Source organism: Bos indicus x Bos taurus, chromosome 12 (assembly GCF_003369695.1).
Source record: "Bos indicus x Bos taurus breed Angus x Brahman F1 hybrid chromosome 12, Bos_hybrid_MaternalHap_v2.0, whole genome shotgun sequence".
Lineage (NCBI taxonomy): Eukaryota > Metazoa > Chordata > Mammalia > Artiodactyla > Bovidae > Bos > Bos indicus x Bos taurus.
Genome location: NC_040087.1, coordinates 18,636,263 through 18,646,376, shown reverse-complemented (window position 1 = coordinate 18,646,376; position 10,114 = coordinate 18,636,263). Strand labels below are relative to the sequence as shown.

At 36.2% G+C, this 10,114-nt stretch overlaps 1 protein-coding gene across 7 annotated transcripts in view; it reads right to left on the bottom strand.

Annotated features, from left to right (window-relative positions):
• Positions 1 to 201: 201 nt before the first annotated feature.
• Positions 202 to 10,114, bottom strand: part of FNDC3A (fibronectin type III domain containing 3A) — a 113,285-nt gene continuing 103,372 nt past the window's right edge. For 3 of the 7 annotated variants that reach the window (XM_027557265.1, XM_027557263.1, XM_027557266.1), the window contains exons 24-26: positions 8,786 to 8,952; positions 7,471 to 7,598; positions 202 to 2,644 (exon numbers count right to left, since the gene is read on the bottom strand). In XM_027557265.1, coding sequence (XP_027413066.1) covers positions 2,330 to 2,644; positions 7,471 to 7,598; positions 8,786 to 8,952 — 610 coding nt within the window. In that variant the 3' untranslated portion in view covers positions 202 to 2,329. The remainder of the gene's footprint in view (positions 2,645 to 7,470; positions 7,599 to 8,785; positions 8,953 to 10,114) is intronic. The other 4 variants (XM_027557261.1, XM_027557262.1, XM_027557264.1 and 1 more) reach the window with 2 other exon arrangements.

Here is a 10,114-nt window from a genome sequence, read left to right as displayed (position 1 = left end):
TACGGATCCTCTCCTGTTGAAGATTTAATTATTTTGGGAAAACTGTTGTAAGCCAATTGCAAGAAGGGAGACCTTAACATTTCATTCTCCAAAAGAGGCAGCAAATAATGTTTATGAATACAATAAACATATCTCAAAAAAAGAATGATACAACTTTTATTTTCCATGGATTTTAAAGATATTTTTGCTACATAGTTTATGTATTTTTATGAGATTATATTTTTTCATCTGTATGAAGTCCATCCTTACACAATTTTAAGGTGATATGTTTGGTAGTGTATCTATAATCTTTAAAAAGTTTAGAGTTTTTGGAATGTACAGTATATGAGGTAAAATCAAGATTACATTAAAAATTGTTTCTCCTCTGCACTCATTTTACAGTGAGGCTCAAATGGCAAGTACACTATTAAATGACATTTACTATCAAAAATAGGAGTTCATTTGAGATACTATGAAAAACATAAGCCACTGTAACTGCCACAGTGGCACATTTTACCATTTTAGACATTCAACTATATAGAAATCTCTGGGCTATTACACTCAAACTCATTTGTACTGCCACATGTGGCACTTTTAAGAAGTTTCTAGAAAACAATCACTGTTTCGGGGGACGTTATCAGCCTACATATAAGAGATTAAATTTAAATAAAATGTAAACATACAGTATTTTATAGTGACAGATCATTCTTACCACTTGGGAAGGCCAAGTTTATCCATTTCTTTTTTGAACAAAAGTTAATGTTTTTTTTCTACAGCACAGATCATTTGACATAAAACAATTACAATACATGCCCATTCTAATAGAAGAAATTCTTCAGAGATCTTCAAAGCACAAGACATACGTCCTTTTTTACAAAGACTGACAGAAGTGCTTAGTAATCACTAAAATGCTAACCTCAGCAACTAAAAATTAGTGATTCACTATCCTAAAATTCAAATAATAAATTAAAAAGGCTAGTTACAAGTGTTTTACAGATAACAGATGTGATAAAACAAGAATTTTAGATAGTTTCATTACAAACTGTATTATTACTGGCAGTCATGGACATCTATGCAAGATGTACAATGTGATACTTGACAAGATTCAATCTGATCATCCAATAACTCACAAATGCAAGCTCACAAAACATTAATGAATTATGTAACTGCAAAGTGCTCTAATGCAACATTAACCACATGCAATCAACAACTGGAACAGTATCCAAACAGACATTACATTAAACATTAGTTTTTCAAGAAAGAAAGCAGCTTGAAGTTTACTGGTGCAAATTAATTTTGTCTTCAGATTTGGTGCCCCAAACAAAAAGGTTAGGTTTGATTATGAATTCTGATGGTGATGGCAGTAGTTATGGGAGAAGCAGCAAAACTTACGGGAGTTCTTCAAAATTAGCCTCTACCAGATAGATGGAGTGAGAGTGTATGTGTGTGTGTGTATATATTATATATATATATTTCTACACTTGGTATATATAAAGCCATATGTACGTGCATGTCCTTATACACACACGTATAGTTCAAAGGCTCAAAAATAAGTCTGAAATTCAGGATTGATTATGAATTACTTTTAAAAAGTTAACTATCTAAAAGCCCTCTGTTCTTTTCCATGTTTTCAAGACCTGAAGATGTGTTTCTGAGTAAACGTTAAAATATTTTTAGGCCAAGTAAACTGTCTGTGCTTTCTTCAAGTGACTTATCTGTGAATTCATGAATATATACTTGTAATGAAGAACTCCACATTTATCAAACAAGAAGCTTTTTTCCATGCATATTCTTTCATCCAGTTTTTGTCTGCTAAGCCCCTCCAGTTATTCATCATAATCCCACTTACCAAATTAAGACAAATGAGGAGGTAGAAATATAGCACTAGATTGCTTTCACAGCATCATCATACTTTAACATTTTTATATAGCATGTTAGTGTGAATTTTAACCATTCTGAATTTTTCACTAGGTAATAATCTTTAGAACAAACAGATCAGGATGTCACTGTTACACTCATGCCGACTGGTCAAAATATCAATTATATATTGTATTGTTGCCTCTCAGAAATTTTGTTTCACAAGAAGGCATGTCAAAAAAAAAAAGAAAACAAGAAAGAAAGAAAAAAAAGAGCCCCAACCAAACAAAAAGCCAAAAATTGCTATTTCTGTGGCTTGCATTCTAATAAGGTGCCAGCCTCTACCTAGCAATATAAAGCATTAAAAATGGCCAAAATGATGTACTAGAGTCTCAATGCCAGTGCTTAATGCCACTGTTTTTGTAAAAGCAATACAGAAATAATTTTAGTACATGACAAAATAAAAGGTAATATTAAAAATAAAGTTATATTTTCACTTGATTACAAAGTACTGAATGATAAAGGCAATCAAAATGGAAAAGAACGCGAAGAGCACAAGAATGACGGCTGCGCACTGCTCGTCGCTGAGCGCCCGCCCGGGGCTCGTGCTTTCCACAGTGTCTCTGCTGGCGCTGGCTGGTGGTTCAGTCCTCTGAGAGATGAAGAGCACTGTCGTGCTGTAGGGACCGACGAGGTCCTGATGCCCCGCGGGGTCTTGGCACTGGCGAATGGCACACACGCGGAAACGATATTCACAGTTCAGCTGAAGGCTTGAATACCGGAATGCAGAGTCAGGACCTCTGTAAATCTGATAGCAAGGCATGAGGAAAAGAAGAACTGTATGTGAAGGCTGGGTAGAAAATCTGTGTTAAAACTGGCTAGGTTTAGAGTTATTTTTGACATGGAAGCTTGTGAGAGCCACTGCCTGGCTCTTTTAAACGAGATTTTAAAATACCTACATATTAAAGAACTCAGCTGTTTGCTGTATAATGGCAGGGGAAATCTGAAGAGTCAGGGTGTGCTGTCTGCCCTCGCAGAGCTTACAGACCAGCTGAGAGGGAAGCTGTGCCCCCAGAGTAGCTACAGAATAAGCACAGTCAGTCCACAGCATTTCTCTGGTTTCACCAGATGTAAGAAGTCAAACTTGTGTGAAACCATTCCATGAAAAGAGGAAGTGTCTGATCTTCCTCTCCCATGGTATCTTGGTAAAACTGGTTTTCTGTAATGTTTCCATCAGATGTGATGAATGAAACAATAAATGAAAAAGGAGAGCTCCCTACAGGTGTCTGTGGCAAATCATTTTCTTTAAAGTGAGAGACCACTTAGAACCAAAGAATTAGATCTTAAAACCCAAATCCTCTGCTCAATCCCCCAGAAGGGCAATAAGAAGAATGGAATTCCACAGATTTTCAAGGCAGAGTGCCAGGGGCTGCAGGGACTGGGCTCCGAGCTCTGCTCTACCCTGCACACGCCGTGATGGTGTGACAGCAGTCACCCTGTAATTACGAGAATGAGGTCAACTAACATGTTACAGCATAGTGCCCAGCATATAGCGAGTGCTCAGTATACGGAAGCTCTCACTTCCATTACTGAATCCCTTCACTCATTCGCTAAATGAAAAGACCAAGACTCAGTGCTTTCCCAGTTGAGATTCCCCAGCTAGTTGGTGGGTTACAAGTAAGGTCAAGCAATTTTAGCTGCCTTGTTTGTATCTGTGTTATAAATCTAAATTTCTACATACTGGTTTGCTCCCAAAGGAGCGAGGTACGATCTTTCCCTCAATTTTGTGCCTCTAGCATATAATAGGTACTTATTAATAAAAGGCCACTATAATAGTACTGACTATGTATATATCAAATGTATATTGGTAGACACTAAAAAGATATATAAATGAATTTTTATTGAAAAATGAATCTTTAAAAAATGCTGAATATGCCTTAGTCCTGAAGATGCAGATGAGCATTTCAGGGAGTGGGAACATAGAAATGATTTATGTCTCAGTGATGGTAAAAGGATGAAGTTAAGTAAATCAGAACACTGTATTAGAAAGCAGTGTGAAACAATATACATACAGTGGGTCAATTTAGTAAAAGTTAAAAAATATGCATTTGTCCTATAGGTACAGTGAATGATACTCATTTTTGCCTTTGAAGTTTTCTTTACTTTCCATTTGTCTCCAAATGATCACGGTAAAATGATTTGGGAAAAAGCCTCAACAAATGGCATGAGGGTGACAGGTGAGGCGATTTGACACCGAGAAGAGGACCATGTTAAGACACTAACTGGAAACTTAGGGCCACTTTACTGTGTGTATTTAAACAGTGTTTAAGGAATCCTGATCATAAGGCTGAGTGAGGGATTGAGGGAACTGGGCATGACAGGGGCTCTTGGTGATAAAAGCACAAGCTTTCAAGTGAAAGTGTTAGTTGCTCAGTTGTGTCTGACTCTGCGACCCCATGGACTGTAACCTGCCAGGCTCCTCTGCCCATAGAATTCTCCAGGCAAGAGTACTGGAGTGGGCAGCCATTCCCTTGTCCAGGGGATCTTCCCGACCCAGGAATTGAACCAGGGTCTCCTGCATTGCGGGCGGATTCTGTACCAGCTATCAGGGAAGTGTTTACGGATACCGAAGAGTTTATGATAGTGATAAATTAGGAGGAAGCTGGAGAGAAGAGACTGGGAAGGAAGATGATAAGATCGTTTTGTTTTAGATGTTGGGAAGATGTCTAAACAGGGAGACATCCTATAGGTAACTGCAGATACAGGACTTCGCTGAATGTGAATAAGCAAGAGTTCCCCGTGGCAGGCAATGACCACTGAGAGAAACTATGTCCCTGATGACTGCATTAAGCTCCTGGATCAACCTGTCTACCTACAGGGTTCTCTGTAAGAGGATTTATACTTTATACGCCAATTTGAATTAATTTTCCTGGTACTTGTAACATTAATGAGCTTGGACACAAGAACTGTCTCAGGTATAGACTCCCAAATGGGAATTATCTACTTTGAAGGTGGTTCTACTGTCCCCCAATATTTTTACTTCACCCTGTTATGCCACTTGAAATGCTGCTTTGGTTAAAAAGCACTTGCTTTAAAAAATGTATACACTGCTGGGAGGATCAAAGAGCCAGCAGACACTTGACTTTTGATATGAATTTTCCCAAGCAAAAAGTTTTTCTCCTAATGCCCATAAGGTCAGTTATACTGTGGAGATGAGAGTTACAATATATGTGAGGGAGGAAGGCAAGAGTCAGGGCAAGAGTGTAATTTTAGAGAACTAGGCCAAGCCTTGGTGAGGTGCTACCGAGTGGGAAGTCTGGTCAAAGCCAATGACTGACCAAACAGGGCAGAAAAGGAAGAAGATAAACAACTCTAAGTGCGGTCTAGGGTCAGAAGTACTAGTTGCTGCCACACTAATTTGCTTTCAGACCCCTCAAACCAGCAACATTACAGGTTAAATAGGTTTTTATAGGCTCGCCTAGAAAGTCAACCACCAACTTTTAAAAAACTAATCCCCTTCTTAAAAACATCAACAGTTCCTACTGCTGTAGAATAAAGACCCACCAAGACCTGGCCTCCTCCACTCCACACTCCATTCTTGAGCCTTATTCAACTCACACTTGAGAGGTAACCAGCCCCCTCAAGAGTCCCTTCAGTGATAATCCTTTTGGAAAACATTCTAAAGTCCCGGGGTGGGGGGCGGGGAAATCATTCCTTTTTATAAAGTTATGTTTTATCTTTATTATGACCTTTTATTTGTTTGCTTACACAAAATGTCAATTATAGTATTTCTGCTTGCTTGCTAATGTGTAATAAATGGAAAATAAGAACAGTAATATTAATAATGTAGCCTCCTCAATTTCTTCATATGTAGTATTTAATACATATGTGTTGAAAATCAAGTAAATTTTAAGTAAAGTATTAAATTCCATGAATGAGATCAAACTCTTAAAAAATGACCTTCAAACTTTTGGTATTTGTCAGTAAATTATAAAATTATATAAACATTTAAAAGATTTAGATGAGCATATGTACATGCATATATATGATGAAGTTCTAAGGAAATCAGTTTTACAGTATGCTTACAATCTAAAGAGTGTTGATGGGGATAATTTAGCTTTTAAATTAGAATTAGCACTGCTGTTTCATGTAGTGATGTGTTCACATACTACTCAATATGGGATCCCTATTTCCTTTAAACATGTAGTGCAATTACATTTTCTTTAGTATTAATTTGATTTCTTCCTTGGAAGGAAACCTGCTTATCTGTAAATTATATTCAAATCCAATTATCATGTCAATTTGCAGATGACTTAATAAAGAAAACAACCACATTCCAAATTTAATCTGACCCTTTGGGGCCTTCTGTAATTTTGGTTAAGAAATTATGCTTCCATATTTAGCAAAACTTGAAAGGAAAAAATTATACCTATATTGAGAAGTAATCTATTATTAATAATTATAACAGCACAAGAATGAAATAAAATAGATGAATGACTGGTTTTTCTCCTGGGAAAAGAAAATACAAGGTAAGATACTAAATTGAAAACAACCCAGTTTAAAAGCCCTCAAAAATCACGAAGTTTGACAGCAAAAAGGGAGAAGCAGATGAAATGCCTAAAAGAAATAAGGCCTTTGAGCTGCATAAAGACTTCTTTTATAAGTTATAATGAACACTGACAGCTCCTCACTTCATCGGCTATTCACTCTCTACCAGGAATCCGTCTTTGAAATTTCTTGGCTGGGAAGGGGACAGTTCCTCTAGGCTTCCATACGGCAACTCTGCACTCTAACTATGACTATTACCAACACTGTCCAAGCCTCCTCAGTGGTGTCTCTGCATCTGTCCTCATCCTACTCTAGTCACACTGACTTTGTGTCTGATCGTGTAACTATTCTGGTCACAACCCTCCACTGGCTTCTCATTTCACGTGGAGTAAATGCAGAAGCGTGGCCTGTAACACCCTGCATGACCTCCATGCCACTCACAGACCCTCTCTGATTAACTCCCTGACCTCATCTATTATTCCTCCCTTTGGTCACACTGCCCCAGCCACAGTGACTTTCTTCTTGTCCATTAAATGTAACAAGCATGCTCCTACCTCAGGGCCTTTGCACCTACTGTTCCTGCTTTTTGGAACACTCTTCTCCCCATATTCACTTCCTTTGAGTCTCTGTTCAAATGTTACCTGCTGTCCTGTATGAAACAGCACTAGCTGTCCCTTACCCTAGTTCTCCCTACTCCTTTTATCCCGTTTTTTTTTCTCCATTGTGCTCATCACTATCTAACACTGATACAGTGATGTGTTTATCTGCTTTTAGTATCTCTTTTTTTCTGCTAGAATGTAAGCTGCATGAAGGCAAGGACTTTCTGTTCCGTGCATGTCCTGAGTGCCTGGCACAGAGTTCAATAAAGCCTATCAAATGAATGAATACTCTGTTTAAGTTCAGCTCATACCTAAAAGATTTTGCATCCTGATATACTGTGTAGTTACTAATCTTTGGAACACAGTAAGCACTGAACAAATGTCTTTGAATTAGGAAGATAAAGGTTAGTCAAATCTTGTACTGAAAACACGTTAAAGTGAAAAACGGTAAAAACATGTATCTATAGAATTATATTTTGACACATACCTGTTTGAACTCTGAATCTTTTCCCACCATAACCTGGAGACTGTAAATAACTGGATCACCTTTCATTGGCTGTAAACACTCCCATGTAATATCACAAATGTGATCATTTACTTTCTCTATTTTGGGGGCTGTAGAGAAGAAATATAAATAAAATCTGCTTGACTTTTCACTTGGCACGTCACACAGACATTTGTTTTAGTCAAAATCAACAGACTTTAAAACCTAGTTATAAACTTGAAGTAAGCATCAGTGAATGTTTGAAATTTGCCGAGAAATGGTCAATGGCTAACTCTTACTATCCTCCAGGCCACGCAATCTATAAGCATTACAATGCAGACTGATTAAAAGATCTGTCAAGAGAAGTACTGTTTTCACTGAGCTAAAAAGCTAGAGGTAGTTCTACAACATCTTTCATGGTACTTCAAAGAGCATAACTAGAACATGAAATTTTATAATTTAAGAAATTTCCTAAGAGAATGAGTTGAAAAACACCCCCAAATTCTTGACCACACATATGACTACCTCACTCAGTAGTAGGGTAGGTGGTGTTAAAACCAGCAATCTTCTTAAGGTTAAGAGACAACTAAACCAGATGAAGGAACGGAAAAATAACTTTGTGAAATCCATCCACATTATTAGAAGGCGTATTCAAGAACAATCTTGCTATTATGGGTCCAGTTAACAGATGGTGCTTTCAAGTATATGATCCAGGACACTGTACTAGAAGTGTTTGTGATTTGTCCTCAGAGGGAAAGGAATTTTAGTTTTTTCTTGGCTAAATGCACAAAGTACGATACTTGTCAGGGTCATTTTAAAATAAGAACTCTGCTGAAATTAATCTTAAATATATAATACATGCACAAATGTGTGAATGTGTATGTAAATTTGACTTAAAAATTCAAATTAACTGAGTATTAGGTTTTACTAAAACAGATGACCTCTCCCCCTGAAATTCAAATGAATGAAATAGCAATGACTCAAAACAACAAGAATTGTGATTTTTTAAAAATAATAATAGTGAAAATGGTAAATGGCCCTATTAGAAAACCAGCCTATCTATTCAATTTAGTACTTATGTTTATTTAAAAGATGAGTGACAAAAAACAGCACTCATTATTACTATGCCAGATAAAATAGCTTTTATTATTAAGTGAAGCTCCCAGTAAGTAGGCTTGTCTAGCTCATTTCCTTTTTATAATTTAAATTTAGACACATACTAGATGATAAATTTTAATTGTACAAAAAGTACATTATGAAAGAGCATTTAAAATTAATTTACTATTAAAAGAAAGTAACTTGAGGATGGAGAACTTACCTTTCAGGGCAGCTGGGACAGATTTTGGAGTAGTGAAAATATATTCTTGGGAAAGAGGACCTTCCCCTGCTTCATTACAAGCTTGAATACAGAATTTATAGGACGTCGACTCGTTAAGTCTTTGTACTTTGTATGTATGACATGGACCTCTGTATAAGGATACAAACCTAAAATGGAAATGACTTATGAAAAATAAACCTTGACTACCTTATGAAAAATGTTTAAAAACCACTAAAGAAGAACAGTCCGGACACTATTTAGCAGCAGTAAGTTACCCCTAGAATTTAACGCCACAGTGTTTTGCCACTCAATAAATCCTTATTTTTCATCAGATGGAAATCACAGAATTAGTTAATTTCCCAATTTGCCATAGTTTCCTGAAAATTTATTGCAAAATTTCATATCCAATCACAGTAACTGTTTCTTTTTAGGCTTCTGGTATCGCTTTGCTTCTGACTGCTGTTTTTTAATGTATACATCTTAAAAGATACTCAGAACATCACAATTTTCATTATCAATTATTTCTAACTAGAGTTACAGGCATACAGTTTGTCACATAAAAAAGGTAATTCCCTTTCCTAGGCATAATTTTAATTGATTTAGTGAGGTTTTCTTAATATTTACCTAACAGTATGAGATAATATTGTATATAATTTCCCATAAATTATCCACTTGAACTGTTCAATGCAAAGCTTAGTGTCATATATGACATACATATGCTGAATGTTCTCCAAAATTTTAATTGGCTGTTTTAAAAATTTTTGGAAATTGAGGAATGAGTTCTACATTAGAACTTACGTAGTTCTAATAGTCTGAAAATTGTAGTTAGTTTAAAATGAAGGAATACTTAATGATCGTTAGTAACACTGTTTCCAAGAATTGGATAAGCCTTGCCTTTTGAATCTCCATTTTTTTTTTTTTTAAACTGAGAGGATTAAAAAACCAGTGGCAAAGCCACTGTTGTAAAAAGCTGAACCACAATAAAAAACCTGTGGTCAGGGCACAGATGAGGTAGCATTCTGACACAATCCCACACAAATGTGAAGAGCTGTGAAAAATCAAAGGAAAGTAACTAAAGAAAGATATTAAATTGATTTATGAAACCTATGTGGTAAATTTACAATATCATAAAACACTTTAATTTCTTTATTTTCCACGAAGACCATAAAGCCATACCCCACACCCTGCAACAGTTCTCTAGATGCCAGCTAAACATTAATCATGCTTAAAGTTCTACAATATAGAATAATATCTACAATAATATCTACAATATAGACTAATATCATCTATACTTCATAGAATCTTTGTTCTATTATTTTTCAACCAAAT